Source organism: Ahaetulla prasina, chromosome 12 (genome assembly GCF_028640845.1).
Source record: "Ahaetulla prasina isolate Xishuangbanna chromosome 12, ASM2864084v1, whole genome shotgun sequence".
Lineage (NCBI taxonomy): Eukaryota > Metazoa > Chordata > Lepidosauria > Squamata > Colubridae > Ahaetulla > Ahaetulla prasina.
Genome location: NC_080550.1, coordinates 29564841 through 29583081, shown reverse-complemented (window position 1 = coordinate 29583081; position 18241 = coordinate 29564841). Strand labels below are relative to the sequence as shown.

At 47.0% G+C, this 18241-nt stretch overlaps 1 protein-coding gene across 4 annotated transcripts in view; it reads left to right on the top strand.

Moving 5' to 3' along the window:
• The window catches only part of CCDC102A (coiled-coil domain containing 102A), a 79569-nt gene that overhangs the window by 21142 nt on the left and 40186 nt on the right, over positions 1 to 18241 (top strand). For all 4 annotated transcript variants that reach the window (XM_058155234.1, XM_058155231.1, XM_058155232.1 and 1 more), the window contains exons 2-4: positions 3427 to 4333; positions 16065 to 16291; positions 17499 to 17607. In XM_058155234.1, coding sequence (XP_058011217.1) covers positions 3731 to 4333; positions 16065 to 16291; positions 17499 to 17607 — 939 coding nt within the window. In that variant the 5' untranslated portion in view covers positions 3427 to 3730. The remainder of the gene's footprint in view (positions 1 to 3426; positions 4334 to 16064; positions 16292 to 17498; positions 17608 to 18241) is intronic.

The window sequence follows — 18241 nt, the reverse complement described above, 5'->3', positions numbered from 1 at the left end:
TTGTGTGCACATGCGCAGGAGAGCGCAGAGCATTGCGCAGGAGGGCAGCGCAGCGTGGCGGAGACGTGTGCATGTTCAGGGGATGGGGCACATGGGGGGGGGGCTTTGAATTATGAGTGTGCACACACACACTCTTTCAGCACCCAAGGAAAAAAAGGTTCGCCATCACTGCCCCAGACATCTCGCAGCTTGACTACTGCTACATATTCTACATCGGGCTTCCCTTGAAGACTACTCAGAAGCTACAACTGGCCCAGAATATGGCAGCCCAGGCAGTAATGGGCAGGCCACTGCATGCTCTTGACATCACTGCTCCATGAGTTTTACTGGTTGCCAGTTAGCTTCAGGATGCTGATTATCACCTATCACTCTTAATGGTGTGGGGGCGGGCTATATATTCTTACCTCTTATCAGTTCTGCTCTTCCAATTAAGATACATAGATTCCAATTCCCAGCCTTCCCCACCAAGGCTGGCTGGGGAATCGTGGGAATTGGAGTCCACCCATCTCAAAGTTGCCAAGGTTGAAAAACAGTGTATCTGGTGGCAACCTGGAACCTTCTCTGGAAAGGTACCCCCATTGTCCTTCCAAGATCTATATGGCCCTTGGGCCAATGATCTTCCAGAAGGGCTTGGAAACCTGGTTATCTTCCCATGCTTCGGGTAGAATGTTGGTAAACCCTGTAAGATTTTGGAGAAGATGCGTGTTTGTTTGTTTTTATGGACACATATCTCTAGCTTTTTTATGGTGCAAAGCTCCCAGAATTGATAGGATTTGGAGTTTTAAAAAAATGTGAATAGACTGTAGCTGTCAGAGAAATTCAGTCAATAGCTACTGAAGGGCTAGGGGGATGTGATAATTGTCTTCCAAGACTTGAGGGGCTGTCATAGAGAAGAGGGGATCTCCAAAGCATCTGAGGGGAGGACAAGAAGCAATGGGTGGAAATTCATCAGAGAATGATCTTCTTCTTCTCTTTCTTCTTCTCCTTCTTTCTTCTTCTCCTTCTCCTTATCCATCTTCTCCTCTTCCTTCTCCTTCCTAGCATATTCCCACAAGTGCAGAATCTTCTTTTCAGATCATTGAATGCCACTTTGCACAGTCAGCTGTGTCTCCAGGGCACAGGCCTGTGGCTTGCATATCTTTCTTGATGGTGTCTTGCCATCTCTGTTTTGGATGTCCGCGAGATCACTAGCCGTTGACTTCTAGTTGGTAGGCAGTCGTGGCAACGGTGGAAGGCGCTGCTCTGTGGACATATCCATACTAGTGGAGCCGGCCTTCTCTCATCTTCTCTATAATTGGTGCCACACCAAAATGCTGTCAAATGGTGTCATTTGTCATGTGGTCAAGAAGGGAGATACCCAATATCCAACGGAGCATTCGCATTTCCATGGCATGGAGAGAGCTTTCAGTCCCTATTGTTGCTGCCCAGCATTCAATGCCACAGAGTGCAACAGGATCGATGGTTGTCTTATAAATCTTAGATTTAAGATGGGTTGGCATTTGTCTGTCATATAACACACCATAGAGTTCATCAAAGAGAGATCCATCCTGGAAATGAGGAATTTCCTGACTGTGAGACAAATTAAACAATGGAATAGCTTGCCTTTTGGAGTTGAATACCAGTGGAAATTTTCAAAAATAAACTGGGCAATAATTTGACCGGGCTAGTGTAAGATCTCCTGCCTTGGGCAGAGAGTTGGATTAGAAGACCTCCACGGTCCTTTCTAGCCTTCCCCGCCCCCCAAATGTTCCCATTCTGAGGGTGGAGGAGGCTTTTGCTGGATCTTTTCTAACCAATTGAAAAACATCTGTTTGGGGGGGCATGTACCAGGAATGGGGGATGTCTGCCTTCTGCAGGTGTGGGCAGGTGTAGAAAATTGTGACCCCCCTCAAACATTTGGGTGGACTCTCAGCTCTGCTCCCTGGTTTGCAATCCCTTTTCCCCCTGCATTTTCCACTGTTTACATGAAGCTGGATGCAATTATTGTCTCTTGTTTTGTTCTTTTCTTAGATTTTTTTTTTTTAAAAAAGCCTCAACTTCTGAGAATCTTCTTCCTACAGTTTCTGGGTGTAAGTCCAAGTTGAGTGGGAAAATGGCATGAGGTCACTGCATATTTGCTGGCGGCTGTTGCCACCACTGCCAGCTCATTTGCCAGGGTGTGTTGCCAAAACAGACAGACTACTGCTTGCATTCATTTAATTGATCGGCTTTCAATTCTGGGGGAATCTTTCTCAGGTCCCTTGGGAGTTCTGGGAAGCTGAGTGAATGCAAGACAGACCACTAGATGGCGAGTCTTAAGCAGGGTTGAGGTAGCCATCTTGGCATTCCTGGACCACAAGTCCCAGCCGGGCTCGGCTGGCTGGGCCATGGGGAGAGATGCTGAGAGTTGAGGTTGAACAACATCTGTGGGCCCTCACATTCCTTATCCCCAGTTTCCATTGATTGCCAGATGTTGGATACACAATGCAATTCTCTTTTTTTTTATTATTTGAAAAGTTTTACAAAAAAATTTTTTTTTCTCCCCCCCATCCCCCCTCCCTCCCCCCACCCTCAAACCCCCCCCCCCAGACTTCCCGGAGCAAACACAAGGTATAGTTCAAAAAACTAACATTCATACATTAAATTTTTAAAGTCTAACACAATTATAATCCTTCTCTTTCGCATATCCTGACTTCCTCCTTTAAAATCAAAAATTACGTCCTTCATTCAAAGGCAGTCTGATATCTCTTAGTCTGATATCTATTTTGAATATAGTCAATCCATTTCTTCCATTCGTTTAAATATTTTTCTTGAGTATTGTCTTTCAAAAAGGCTGAGATTTTGGCCATCTCCGCCAAATTAGAAACTTTCAATATCCATTCTTCTATTGTGGGTAGTTCTTTTTTCTTCCAGTACTGTCCAATCAGTAATCTTGCTGCTGTTATCAAGTTCAATATCAATTTAGTATCAGTTACTGTATAATCCATCGTAATCCCTAAAAGGAAAAATTGTGGTTGAAACTTAATCTTCTTCTTCAAAACATTCTGAATAATCCACCAAATTTTTATCCAGAAAGACTTAATTTTCTTACAAGTCCACCATACATGAAAATATGTAGCATCATCACAATTGCATCTCCAACATTTCGCTTGCATATCTGGAAACATACATGATAGTTTCTTAGGATCACACAATGCAATTCTCAAACGATACTCTCTAAAACAGGGGTCTCCAACCTTGGCCACTTTAAGACTTGTGGACTTCAATTCCCAGAATTCCTCGGCCAGTAAAGCTGGGAATTGAAGTCCACAAGTCTTAAAGTGGCCAAGGTTGGAGACCCCTGCTCTAAAAGTCTCCAAAACTTTCCCATCCAGGAAAGTCCGAAGGAAAATTCCCAATGTTGTGGCTTGCAGGATAATTCATGTTTTCTTCCTTTCTTATTTTCAGGTAGGCTTCTGCATTCTCCAGTTGCCATGATAACTGTGATCTGTTAAGACCAACCGCTGGAAGGAAGCCTGGAGCACCAGACCATCCTGAGACATCCAGAAAGTGTCTCCTTCCTTGAACTTGCAAGATCTCCAGTCTTCTAACTTCTGCTTTCCCACCCAGGGGAATTCTGGAAAGAAGGCCTCTGACATGTGAGGAGTTCCCTGAGAGATTCCTTGGAGCAAACCACTGAGGACCTCATGGCAGTGTGGTCACCTTCACCACCCACCTGTTGACAGGAGATGTTTCTACCACCTGTAGCAAAATGAGCCACGGTGCCAATTCTCACCTGGTTGATTCTCCTCGGCTCTCCAAAAGGAGCTTACTCAGCATCCTCGGGAGCCCGCAGCCTGAAAGGATGAGCTTGTCGGACTCTATGTCTCCTACCCCGAAGAGTGGCACTCCTTCCCCTGGCCCCCCGCAGCTCCCCCTGTTGAATTCCACCTGTCACGACAGTGACTGGGAGAGCCGGGAAGAGTTGCGCCTGCGAGAGCTTGAAGAAGCCCGGGCCCGAGCCGCCCAGATGGAGAAGACCATGCGTTGGTGGTCCGACTGCACCGCCAACTGGCGGGAGAAGTGGAGCAAGGTCCGTGCGGAGCGTAACAAGGCCCGGGAGGAGGTGCGCCAGCTGCGTCAGAAGCTGGAGACCTTGAGCAAGGAACTGACTGGTCTAAAGCGGGAAAAGCAAGAGGCCCTCAACGAGAACCAGCAGCTGGGCAAGGAAGTCGCCCGTCTGAAAGGAGAAGAGAAGGAAGAAGAGAAGGAGAAAGAGATGGACAACCGCATTGTCTCCGAGAAGGAGAGCGAGGCCTCCCCGGAACAGGAGCCGGTGCGAGACGTGGGCTCTGAGAAGGAGGTGAAAAATAAGGTGAGGGAAGGAAAGGCGAAGCCACAATCTTTTTTTGCAACATGGACTCTGTTAACACATGGGTTCTGCAGTCTCCCTCTGCAACACTGACCTCACCTCCCAAAGGTGCTTTTCTTCAGGAGGCAACTGGACTTTCTTGTTTTTTTCATTTCGCTTCTCATCCAAGAAGCTTCTTCAGCTCTGACAGGATGGTGGGGAATGGAAGGATTTATATTCCTTGCAGACAGCTGGTCATTTGCATCCTTTTAGAGGTTCGTTGAAGCCCTTGGAGGTTTATCTGTGTCCTCAGGGTCACCGAGTGGTGCTCCTGGTTCCTGTAGTCTGCAATTTTTCCTCTGGAAATCCATTCCTACTCCCACACCATTCCAAGGGTCTTCATCCCAAATTGGATAGCTAAAAGTCTGTAGAGATTCTCATGGGACAACCATGACCTGGATGACTGAATATAAATCCTTCCATTCCCCACCATCCAGTCAGAGCTGAAGAAGCTTCTTGGATGCGAAGTGAAATGTCTTCCAAAAAGACCCCAAGAAAGTCCAGTTGCCTCCTGAAAAAGCCCCTTTGGGGACAACCAGGACCTGGATGGCTGAGAATCTCTACAGACTGATCTCATCTGATATCAGCCATGGACAACCAGACCCCACACAGGTGGAGTTTGAACTACTGTAGCTGCTCTATTGTTCTCTGCCTATAACTCTGGTAAGTCCTCGACTTACGACTACAATCCAGCCCAAAATGTAGGTTGCTAAGAGAGAAATTTGTTAAGTGAGTTTTGCCCTGTTTTACGACTTTTCTTATCACATTCATTAAGGGAGTCAGTGCAGCTGTTAAATTAGTAATATGGTTGTTAAGTGAATCTGGCTTCCCAATTGACTTTGCTTGTTAGAAGGTCACAAAAGATGATCAAATCAACCACGACACTGCGACCGTCATAAATGTGAGTCAGTTGTCAAGCGTGGGGATGCTGCAATGGTCATAAGTGTGAAAAACGCTCACAAGTCGCTTTTTTCAGTGCCATTATAACTTCAGATGGTCACTAAATGAACTGTCATAAGTGGAGGACTACCTGTACAGGAATCTTCCCAGATTGTCAGCTTTCGCCTGGGACTGACCAGGTAAGGCTCTGAAGCATTCAGGTGAGTTCAGACCTTGCCCTCGTGTGTTTAGGTAGCCAATCAGGGCTGATTCCTTGCTTGAGCCCTCCTCCCAACAACTGATCAGTGCCTCGGTTGGCTTCATTGATACCATTTCGGTTTGCTTTGCCTAAGCCGTAAGAGGGATGGGAATCCCTGGGCTATAGGCTGCTTTCCCTTCACCCCCACCCCCCAAAAATCATTTTATTTGTTTATCACAATAATTTGGGGGGAGGGTACAATGTCAAGTTTTTCATAGTTCAACTAATTATTTATTTAACAAATTTACTGGCATATATTTTATTTATTTATTATTTATTTATTTGTCACACAGTATATATAAACATAAGCATGAAATAACTATACAATATATAAGCATATATATAAGTATGAGTGTGTAATAACTATATTAATTGGATATAATGAAAGGAAACAATAGGACAGGAACAGTAGGCACGCTTGTGCTCTTATGCATGCCCCTTACAGACCTCTTAGGAATGGGGTGAGATCAATGGTAGACAGTTTTTGGTTGAAGCTTTGGGGATTTTGGGAAGGGACCAGAGTCAGGTAGTGCATTCCAAGCATCAACAACTCTGTTATTGAAGTCATTTCCTGCAGTCAAGATTGGAGCGGTTAACATTAAGCTTAAATCTATTGTTTGCTCGTGTATTGCAATTGAAGCTGAAGTAGTCTTTGACAGGAAGGACATTGTAATAGATGATTCTATGAGTTAAACTCAGGTCATGCCGAAGGCATTGTAGTTCTAAATTTTCTAAACCCAGGATTTCAAATCAGGTGGCATAAGGTATTTTGTTGTTTTCAGAGGAGTGGAGAACTCTTCTTGTAAAATATTTCTGGACACTTTCAATTGTATTGACGTCAGAAATGTGGTATGGGTTCCAGACAGTTGAACTGTATTCAATATGCCCAGTAGTGAAATCTGAACCGGTTTGCTACCGGTTCGCTGGCCGCGCATGCACAGTATACGCCAAAAGGAGGCTTGGGAAGGTAAGTAGAACAGCAGGGGGGGGTGTATCAGCTGTGCCGCATGATTTAGCTTTGCTAGAAAGCAGGATTTCCTGCTTTCTAGCAAAGCTAAACCCCGCAGTATAGCTGATTGTCGGAAATACCTGTTCAGAGGAACCAGTGGCTTTTTTAAACTACCGATTCAATTGAACTGGTAGTTTTTAGCACTATCGGTTCGCTGAACTGGAGCAAACTGTTAGCATTTCACCCCTGCATATACCGCTCACATTTTGCAATGCATAAGTTGTGGGTTCAACGACACTGGAGGTTTTTTAAGAAGAGGCTGGACAGCCATTTGTCCAGAGTGGTATAGGGCCTCCTTCTTGGTCAGGGGGTTGGACTAGAAGATCTCCAAGGTCCCTTCCAACTCTGTTATTATGTTCTGATCACTTTTCAAGGCCACATTTTTTTACCATTGGCAGGGAGACTTTGCCAAATTTTGAATTCTCAGAAAAGAGATGTTCCTCGATTTACAAACATTCACTTAGTGATCATTTGAAGTTACAACAACACTGTAAAAAGCAACTTATGGCCATTTTTCACACTTACAACCATTGCAGCATCCCCACAGTCACATGATCAAAATTCAGATGCTTGGCAACTGGCTCATATTTATGACGGCCACAGTGTCCCGGGGTCATGTGATCCCCTTTTGCGACTTTCTGACGAGTCATTTCAAGGGGGGACCCCAGATTCACTTAACAACTGTGTGACCAACTTATCAACTGCCGCAAGAAAGGTAGTAAAAGTGGAACAAGGCTCATTTAACAACTATCTCACTTAGCAGCAGAAAATTTGGGCTCAATTGTGGTCATAAGTCAAAGACTACCTGGATTTGAATAACTACAAATATACTCTGAGAATAGCAATAGCACTTAGAGTTATATATCACTTCACAGTGCTTTATTATTATTTTATTATTATTATTTATTCGATTTTTATACCGCCCTTCTCCTGAAGGACTCAGGGCGGTGTACAGCCAAAATAAAAACAGACAATACAATATACAATTTAAAATACAAATTAAAAAACTTATTTTATAATTGGCCTAAAAAACTTTAAAATATATAAAACTAAAAACCCTTAAAATTAATAATAAAAATTTAAAAATCAATAAAATTTAAGCCAGCCCCGCGCGAATAAAAAGATGTGTCTTCAGTTCGCGACGGAATGTCCGAAGGTCAGGTATTTGGCGTAAACCCGGGGGAAGTTCGTTCCAGAGTGTGGGAGCCCCCACAGAGAAGGACCTTCCCCTGGGGGCCGCCAGCCGGCATTGCTTGGCGGACGGCACCCTGAGAAGTCCCTCTCTGTGAGAGCGTACGGGTCGGTGGGAGGCATGCGGTAACAGCAGGCGGTCCCGTAAGTACCCAGGCCCTAAGCCATGGAGCGCTTTAAAGGTCGTAACCAAAACCTTAAAGTGCACCCGAAAGGCCACAGGTAGCCAGTGCAGTCTGCGCAGGAGCGGTGTTACGCGGGAGCTACGCGAAGCTCTCTGTATCACCCGCGCAGCTGCATTCTGGACTAACTGAAGCCTCCGAGTGCACCTCAAGGGGAGCCCCATGTAGAGAGCATTACAATAATCCAAGCGAGAGGTAACGAGCGCATGAGTGACTGTGCACAAGGCATCCCGATCAAGGAAGGGGCGCAACTGCCGAACCAGGCGAACCTGGTGGAAGGCCCTCCTGCAGACGGCCATCAAATGATCTTCAAACAACAGCCGTTCATCCAGGAGGACACCTAGGTTGCGCACCCTATCCTTTGGGGCCAATAACTCGCCTCCAACAGTCAGCTGCGGCTGCAGCTGACTGAATCGGGGTGCCGACATCCACAGCCACTCCGTCTTGGAGGGATTAAGCTTGAGCCTGTTTCTCCCCATCCAGACCCGTACGGCTTCCAAACACCGGGACAGCACTTCAACAGCTTCATTGGGGTGGCCCGGGGTGGAAAAGTACAGCTGAGTGTGGTCAGCGTACAGCTGGTATCTCACTCCAAAGCCACTGATGATCTCACCCAACGGCTTCATATAGATGTTGAACAGGAGGGGCGAGAGGATCGACCCCTGCGGCACCCCACAAGTGAGGCCCCTCGCGGTCGACCTCTGCCCCCCTGTCAACACTGTCTGCGACCGGTCAGAGAGATAGGAGGAGAACCACCGATATTCGGTGCCTCCCACTCCCAATCCCCCCAACCGGCGCAGCAAGATACCATGGTCGATGGTATCAAAAGCCGCTGAGAGGTCTAATAGGACCAGGGCAGAGGAATAACCCCTGTCCCTAGCCCTCCAGAGATCATCCACCAATGCGACCAAAGCTGTCTCCGTGCTGTATCCGGGTCGGAAGCCGGACTGGAACAGGTCTAGATAGATGGCTTCATCCAGGTATTAGGGTAGCTGTCGCGCCACAGCACTCTCTACAACCTTCGCAACGAAGCGAAGGTTGGAGACCGGACGATAATTACCCAAAATAGCCGGATCCAGGGAGGGCTTCTTGAGGAGGGGTCTCACCACTGCCTCTTTCAAGGCGGCAGGGAAAACCCCTTACAACAAAGAAGTGTTGATGATCCCCTGGAGCCAGCCTCGTGTCACTTCCTCAGTGGCCAGTACCAGCCAGGAAGGACACGGGTCCAGTAAACATATAGTGGTGTGAAGCCTCCCCAACAACCTGTCCACGTCTTCGGGAGCCACAGGGTCAAACTCATCCCAAACAGACTCGACAAGACGTGCCTCCTCTCCCTCGCTTGGATCATCCCAATTTCGGTCCAGACCATCCCGGAGCTGAGCGATTTTATTGTATAGATAACCACTAAACTCCTTGGCACGTCCCTGCAAAGGGTCATCCCGCACCTCCTGATGAAGGAGGGAGCGGGTCACCCGAAACAGGGCGGCCGGGCGGTTATCTGCCGACGCAATGAGGGTGGAGGCGTAGGAGCATCTCGCCTCCCTCATTGCCACTAGGTAGGTCCTAGAATAGGACCTAACTAGTGTCCGATCAGCTTCGGAACGGCTGGACCTCCAGGTGCTCTCTAGGCGTCTTCTCCGGCGTTTCATCTCTCTCAGCCCCTCGGAGAACCAAGGGGCCGGACGAGACCTGCACCGGGTCAGAGGCCGCAAAGGCGCGACCCGGTCCAAGGCCCCAGCCTTGTTCCCAGGCCGCAACTAGTTTCTCAGTCGAGCCGTGGGCCAGATCCTCAGGAATTGGCCCAAGCTCCGTCAGGAACCTCTCAGGGTCCATCAGGCGCCTGGGACGAAAACCAACATATAGGTTCCGTCTCCCTGCGATGGTGGGTGGTGGTTCGGAGGTCTAGGCGAAGGAGAAAATGATCTGTCCATGACAACGGTTCTGTTACTAAGTCATCTAATTCCAGATCATTTAACCACTGTCCAGAGATATAAAGTAGATCCAGCATGCCTCCTCCCATGTGTGTAGGGCTTTATAGATCTAAGCGGTTTTACAGTATCAGCCTCTTGCCCCCAACAATCTGGGTCCTCATTTTACCCACCTCTGAAGGATGGAAGGCTGAGTCAACCTTGAGCCAGTGAGATTTGAACTCCTGGCTGTGGGCAGAGTTAGCCTGCAATACTGCACTCTAACCATAAGTAAGTAAGTAAGTAAGGAAGGAAGGAAGGAAGGAAAATAGCAATAGCTAAGACTTATATACCGCTGTACAGTGCTTCACAGCCCTCTTGAAGTGGTTTAGAGTCAGCCTCTTGCTCCCAACAATCTGGGTCCTCATTTGACCCACCTCGAAAGGATGGAAGGCTGAGTCAAAAGTGGAGCAAGACTCGTTTAACAACTGTCTCGCTTAGCAGCAGAAAATTTGGGCTCAATTGTGGTTGAGGACTGCCTCTAGATAGGAAGCAGCTAAAACATGCTGATAGCCACAGTCCCTGAGCAAGGGCAACTGATGGTTCTCCCAGGGCTCAGAAACCAACATGTGAACCAGACAGTGTTCGTTCTAAACTGAGATAGAGAAATGACAAATGTAGTGCACAGTTGGTGCATATGCCAGAATTTATGCTTGCCCTTTGGTGATACTGAGCACCCTTTCATCCTAAACCATTATAATCAGTCTTGTTCACCTATGATGTTGTGCCAGAATGTGGCTGGTTTGGTTTTGGTTTTGGTTTTGGGTGCCACGCCTCAATTCAGCAAGTATGGTTCGTATGGTTTATCATGCGATGTTTTACGCAAATCCAGCCAAGCATTGGCTTATTCAACGGAACATGATCAAAATGCAACGGTTTATCATACTGTAGTGCAGGATATGAATCAAGCCATTATTTCTGTAGGACGCATTGATTCCTTTTTTATTTCAGTATGGAGCAATCCCAGAAGAACATTTCCCCCCCCTCCCAAAAAAAAAATTTAGGACAGGCTGATGTCCAACCCTGGCAACTTTAAGACTTGTGGACTTCAACTCTCAGAATTCCCCAGCCAGTCATAAGTCAAATATAGTCTGTAAACTGACCATTAATAAAATCAAATGGATTCTTATCCTTCAAAAAAACCAAACCCTTAACACCAGGCTTTTCTGTTGTGTGAATGCCACCTCTAGTTTTCACTGCCCTGGTTAAGCCTTTTGTGCAAACCCACCTCTGTCAGCCACGTCATTTTGTTGCTTATTTGTAAAGCCAGAACTTTCTCACCTTCTGCAGTTCAGTTATTATTCCTCTTTGATTTGATTTCCTGGGATAAAAGCAGCCAAAGAGAAGGTTCTTTTGATTGTGCAAACCTCTTAGGGAACTCTGAAAACTTTGCATTTTCACAACATTGAAATGGTTTTACACACTCTCCTCTCTCTTCCTCTCTCTCTTTCTCCCCCCACCCCTCTCTCTCTCGGTCTCGAATCCTTTTGTCCTGCTTCTGGAAATAGAATAACAGAGTTGGAAGGGACCTTAGAGGTCTTCTAGTCCAGCCCCCTGCTTAGGCAGGAAACCCTACACCACTTCAGTCTAATGGTTATCCAACATCTTTAAAACTTCCAGTGTTGGAGCATCCACAATTTCTAGAGGCAAGTTGTTTCACTTATTGATTGTTCTAACTGTCAGGAAATTTCTCCTTAGTTCTAGGTTGCTTCTCTCCTTGATCAGTTTTCACCCATTGCTTCTTGTTCTACCCTCAGGTGCTTTGGAGAACAGCTCGACTCCCTCTTCTTTGTGGCAACCCCTGAGATATTGGAACACTGCTATCATGTCTCCCCTAGCCCTTCTTTTCATTAAACTAGACATACCCAGTTCCTGCAACCGTATTTCATATGTTTTAGCCTCCAGTCCCCTAATCCTCTTTGTTCTGGATCTTCTTGGTGCTGGTTTTCTTTTCATTTTTTAAAAAGGAAGGAAGGAAATATATACCTGAAAGAACAACAAGGCTTATTACAATGCAACAGACATGTTCGGCTGAGATTGTCTCCGGGATGGGCAGCGTGCCAGCAATGAAACATTTTTTCTGGGTGAAAGAGAATTGTTGGCTCTCATAAAAGCAGCTGGTATACATCAAAAGAAAACTGCTGGGCTCAGAGGCAGAGGCTGATGTGAACGGATTGCTAAAATGAGCACGTTTGCATTTACAGAATATAGATAATGAAGAATTCATTGTCTTCAGAGTAGTTACAGTTTGAAAAATGCCTCCCGGTTCCCATGCTTAAGGAATGATGCAATGGTTTTGCAAGGATTTGGCTCACTGGGTTCAAGTTAAGTGGGCAGAGAGATGCCATGGCATTTGAATGGCTGGCTCACTCATCTTCACTTGCTGTTAGATTTACACAAAAGGTCACCCAAGGGCAATCTGGCAGATTATTCTGAATCACTGATCTGATCCTGGTGATCCTCCATACAATAAAATAGAACATTGGCAATGAACTTGGTATCTCCTGAATACTCCTGCCCACATCTCTCGTATGAGTTCCCCTCTGGTTTGCTCTTCTTCAAATATTATCATCTGCCATGATATGTGGATGACAATCCTGGCCTTCATCTGCTCTATCAACTGAAAGATGGAGTTTTGAGATGTAAGGCTGAGCTGGCATTTCAGGTTGTTAAGTGAGCTGCACTGGCTGCTCCTTTGCTTCCGGGTCCAATTCAAATTGTTGGTCATCACCTTTAAAGCTCTTACAGCAGGAGTCTGGGTCAATTAAATATGAGCCAGCAGTGTGTGGCAGCAGCCAAAAAAGCCAACGCAATCCTAAATTGCATTAACAGAGGGATACAATCAGGATCGTGTGAGGTACTAATACCATTCTATAAAAGCCTTAGTAAGACCAAACCTAGAGTATTGCAGCTAGTTTTGGTCACCACACTATAAAAAGTTGTTAAGACTCTTGAAAAAGTGCAGAGAAGAGCAACGAAGATGATGAGAGGACTGAAGGCTAAAACATACGATGAACAATTGCAGGAACTGGGCCTGGCTAATCTAGTGAAGAGAAGGACCAGGGGAGTCAGGATAGCAGCCTTCCAATACTTGAGGGGCTGCCACAGAGAGGAGGGGGTCAAGCTATTCTCCAAGGCACCCCAAGGCAGACAAGGAATAATGGATGGAAACTGATCAAGGAGAGATGCAACCTGGAAATAAGGAGAAATTTTCTGATAGTGAAAACAATCAACCAATGGAACAGAAATTGCTTTCAGAAGTTGTGGGAGCTTCATCACTGGAGGCTTTCAAGAAGAGACTGGACTGCCATCTGTCAGAAATTGTGTAGGGTCTCCTGCTTGGGTGGTTAAGGGGTTGGACTAGATGACCTACAAGGTCCCTTCCAACTCTGTTAATCTGTTCAGCATCAGTAAAATTCAGCAGAATGGCAACAGTTCTGCGTTTGTAAGAATAAAATATAACTGTGAGTCTTCAAACTGGGCAACTAAGATTTGTGGACTTCAGCTCCCAGAATTCCCCAATCAAATGAGGAATTCTGGGAGTTGCAGTGCACAAGTCTTGTTGGCTGGGGAATTCTGGGAGTTGAAGTTCACACATCTTAAAGTTGCCCAGGTTGAGAAACACTGGTTTAGGGTCTTCTGAACATCAAAAATGCTTAGTGTGTGATGCTTAAGTTTGATGTTTAAATGTTTAAAAACAGTTTTGAACCAACCAACTAAAATTTGCTATTTTGCTGCCAAATTTGTTTTTAGCATGATCTTGTAGTGCTCCTAGTATAAACTGCAGGTTGAGTTTCCTAATTGTACCTTAATGCATCCAAAGGATGTTGGCTTATAGAACATTCCTATTCAGTTGAAGAATTATTCCCTTGATTCCCTTTGTCCAGTGCCAAATAGCAATAACACTTAGACTTATATACTGCTTCAGGGTGCTTTCCAGCCCTCTCTAATGGTTTACAGAGTCAGCCTCTTGCCCCCAACAATTTGGGTCCTCATTTTACCGACCTGGGAAGGATGGAAGGCTGAGTCCACCTTGAGCCTGGTGAGATTCAAACTGCCAAATTGCAGGCAACTGGCAGTCAGCAGAATTTATTTATTTTATTTTATTTTTCAAATTTATATACCGCCCTATCTCCCTAAGGACTCAGGGCGGTTCACAGGCAGTTAAAATACATATAAATACAGATTAAAAAACAATTAAAAAACTTATTCTATTGCCCCAAATTTAAAATAGTATAAATAATAAAAACCCCTTAAAACCCATAACTTTAAAATCTAATCCAGTCCCGCGCAGATAAATAAGTGTGTTTTAAGCTCGCGACGAAAGGTTCGGAGGTCCGGAAGTTGGCGAAGTCCTGGAGGGAGTTCGTTCCAGAGGGTGGGAGCCCCCCCAGAGAAGGCCCTTCCCCTGGGTGTCGCCAGACGGCACTGCCTAGCTGACGGCACCCTGAGGAGTCCCTCTCTGTGAGAGCGCACGGGTCGGTGAGAGGTATTTGGTAGCAGTAGGCGGTCCCGTAAATAGCCCGGCCCTATGCCATGGAGCGCTTTAAAGATTGTCACCAGCACCTTGAAGCGCACCCGGAAGGCCACAGGTAGCCAGTGCAGTCTGCGCAGGATAGGTGTAACACGGGAGCCACGAGGGGCTCCCTCTATCACCCGCGCAGCTGCATTCTGAACTAACTGGAGCCTCCGGATGCCCCTCAAGGGAGCCCCATGTAGAGAGCATTGCAATAATCCAGGCGAGACGTCACGAGGGCGTGAGTGACCGTGCATAAGGCATCCCGGTCTAGAAAGGGGCGCAACTGGCGCACCAGGCGAACCTGGTGGAAAGCTCTCCTGGAGACGGCCGTCAAATGATCTTCAAAGACAGCCGTTCATCCAGGAGAACGCCCAGATTGCGCACCCTCTCCATCGGGGCCAGTGACTCGCCCCCAACAGTCAGCCGAGGACTCAGCTGACTGTACCGGGATGCCGGCATCCACAGCCACTCTGTCTTGGAAGGATTGAGCTTGAGCCTGTTTCTCCCCATCCAGACCCGTACGGCTTCCAAACACCCGGACAGCACTTCGATAGCTTCATTGGGGTGGCCCGGTGTGGAGAAGTACAGCTGGGTGTCATCAGCGTACAGCTGGTACCTCACACCGAAGCCACTGATGATCTCACCCAGCGGCTTCATATAGATGTTGAACAGAAGGGGCGAGAGAATCGACCCCTGCGGCACCCCACAAGTGAGGCGCCTCGGGGCCGACCTCTGCCCCCCTGTCAACACCGTCTGCGACCGGTCGGAGAGATAGGAGGAGAACCACCGATAAACGGTGCCTCCCACTCCCAATCCCTCCAACCGGCGCAGCAGGATACCATGGTCGATGGTATCGAAAGCCGCTGAGAGGTCTAATAGGACCAGGACAGAGGAACAACCCCTATCCCTGGCCCTCCAGAGATCATCCACCAACGCGACCAAAGCCGTCTCCGTGCTGTAGCCGGGCCGGAAACCGGACTAGATAGACAGTTTCATCCAGGTGCAGGGAAACTGATATGCCACCATACTCTCTACAACCTTCGCCAGAAGCGGGTTGGAGACCGGACGATAATTACCTAAGACAGCCGGGTCAGGAGGGCTTCTTGAGGAGGGCCTCACCACCGCCTCTTTCAAGGCGGCGGAAGACTCCCTCCAACAAGGAGGCACTCGTAATCGCCTGGAGCCAGCCTCGTGTCACCTCCTGAGTGGCCAGCACCAGCCAGGAGGGGCACGGGTCCAGTAAACACGTGGTGGCATTCAGCCTACCCAGCAACCTGTCCATGTCCTCGGGAGCCACAGGGTCAAACTCATCCCAGAAAATGTCACCAAGACCACCCTCAGACGCCTCATCTGAATCGTCGCAATTTTGGTCTAGACCGTCTCGAAGCTGAACGATTTTATCGTATAGATAACCGTTAAACTCCTCAGCACGTCCCTGCAACGGGTCATCCCGCTCCCCCTGGTGAAGGAGGGAACGAGTCACCCGAAACAGGGCGGCTGGGCGGTTATCTGCCGACGCAATGAGGGAGGAGGCGTAGCAACGCTTCCCTCAGTGCCACCAGGTAGGTCCTAGTATAGTATAGTCCTAGAATTAGCTGCAGTACTGCATTCTAACAGCTACGCCACCGCAACTCTCATGCCTTAAGGGCCTTTATTTCTTCCCTGACTTTGGCCATTTGTGATTCTCAGTCCCTGCAGGAGTTTGAGCTGATGGAGAACTTCCTGAAGAACAAGCAAGAAGAAGGTGAATGCTGGGACCAACGGAGCTCAATTAGCATCCGTTCATCCTTCACTCGTCAAGAGAGGAATCGACTGTTTTGGGAAGACGTTTCGGTCATTGAGGAGGATGCCACCAAGATCACTGCCCTGAAGCTACGACTGGATGAGTCTCAGAAAGTGCTCCTCAAAGAAAGGGAGTGAGTATCACTTTTTGACAGCTCCTCTTCTTCCACCAGAGGGTTCCTTCGGGAGTTGTGGTGGAATGTAGTCTGGATTCCCATGAGGGAGGGGCTCTTTCCCAGAGAGCAAAGAGCTTGCAGAACCTGAAATGTCTGGCGGGCAGGAAGACGAAATAGGAGGCCCCCTTCTTAATAGTTCACAAAGTATATCTAAGAGTTATGTAGATAGTTGCTTGCCTGGCATGATTGATGTCAGGCCGAAGAACCAAGAATGACATGTGGAATGACTTCTGAGTAGTTTCCTTTATTGTTGTTCGCCTACAGACAGAATCTTGCCAGACTAAAACAGCTATTTGAATAACTTTCAATATAAATAATCCATTCATTTAGTGATTGCTCAAAGTTACAATGGCACTGAAAAAAGTGATGCTTCACCAGTTTTTACACTCATGGCCATTGCAGCATCCCCATGTTGACGTAATCAAAATTTGGATGCTTGGCAACTGGTTCATATTTATGAAGATTGCAGGGTCCTGGAGTCACGTGATCCCTTTTTGTGACCTGGCAAGGAAAGTCAGTGGGGAAGCCAGAGTCACTAAACAACTATGTTACTAAGTTAACAACTGCATTGATTCACTTAAGAATCATGGCAAGAAAGGTTGTAAAATGGGACAAAACTCACTTAATAACTGTCTCTCTTAGCAACAGAAATGTTGGGCTCAATTGTGGTCGTAAGTTGAAGACTACCTGTATTAGAACAACTACAAATATACTATGAGAATAACAATAGCACTTAGACTTATATACCGCTTCAGGGTGTTTTATAGCCCTCTCTAAGCGGTTTAAAGAGTCAGCCTTTTGCCCCTAAGAATCTGGGTCCTCATTTTACCTGCCTTGGAAGGATGGAAGGCTGAGTCAACTTTGAGCCTGGTGAGATTCCAACTGCCAAATTGCAGGCAGCCGGCAGTCAACAGAACTAGCCTGCAGTACTGCACTCTAACCACTGCACCACCTTGGCTCATAATAACTTGGGAGGACCCCTTTTAATCCTCTTCCTGCCTAACAAACTTTCCAGGCTCCTTTCAAGCTCCTATGCCCTCTGGAAAACAACCCCTCCCTCCTTGGAATCCAGACTTCATTCCACCATAGGAAGAAAGATGGAGAGCTTCTTCTCTGTTGTCTTCAGTGCAATATCTCAGCCTTACTATTGTCTTTCCTCTTTCAGGGACAAGCTGTCCCTCAGCAAGAACATTGAGAAGCTGGAAGGTGAACTGAGCCAATGGAAGATCAAGTATGAGGAGCTGAACAAGAATAAGCAGGAGGTGCTAAAGCAGGTGAGCTTCCCTTTTGAACGAAATGTCATTGGGCAAAGCCAAACCTTCTTGCATTGGCCCACGCTGCAAAGTTGGGGTGCCAAATCTATTTTGATCTGAACCAGTGTTCCTGTACCTTGGCCTTTTGAAGATGTGTGAATTTCAACTCCCAGAAACCCCCAGGAAGCTTGCTGGCTTGGAAATTTTGGGAGTTGAAGTTCACAAATCTTTGAGTGGACACGGTTGAGAAAGACTTGTTTAAAGTTTTCTCCGGTCTGGATGTCAGCCTGGAGATGTTAGACATGTTGTATTTGCAAAACAACAGCAAGAAGTGAGGCAACGCAGGAGAACCATTAACAGCTCTTTTATTAACTACAAACAATTAACTGAGGTGAGCAAGCAAACGAGCTCTAAACTGACAGCCCTTTTATATTGGAGCTGTCAACAGCTCAGCCAATAGTAGCTCCTCAATTCTCCCGCAAGCTATAACATCGGCGGTTAACCAATCGACTGCTGGTTACTGGTCACGTGTTCTCCAGCCGAACACAACACCCCTCCCTTCCCGGATTGCACAAGCATAATCGGCCAAGTAGGCCGGGCGTCTTCTGGCTCGCTCCGACCTGCGCAGTACAACTGAACCAGGTGCTGTTGATGG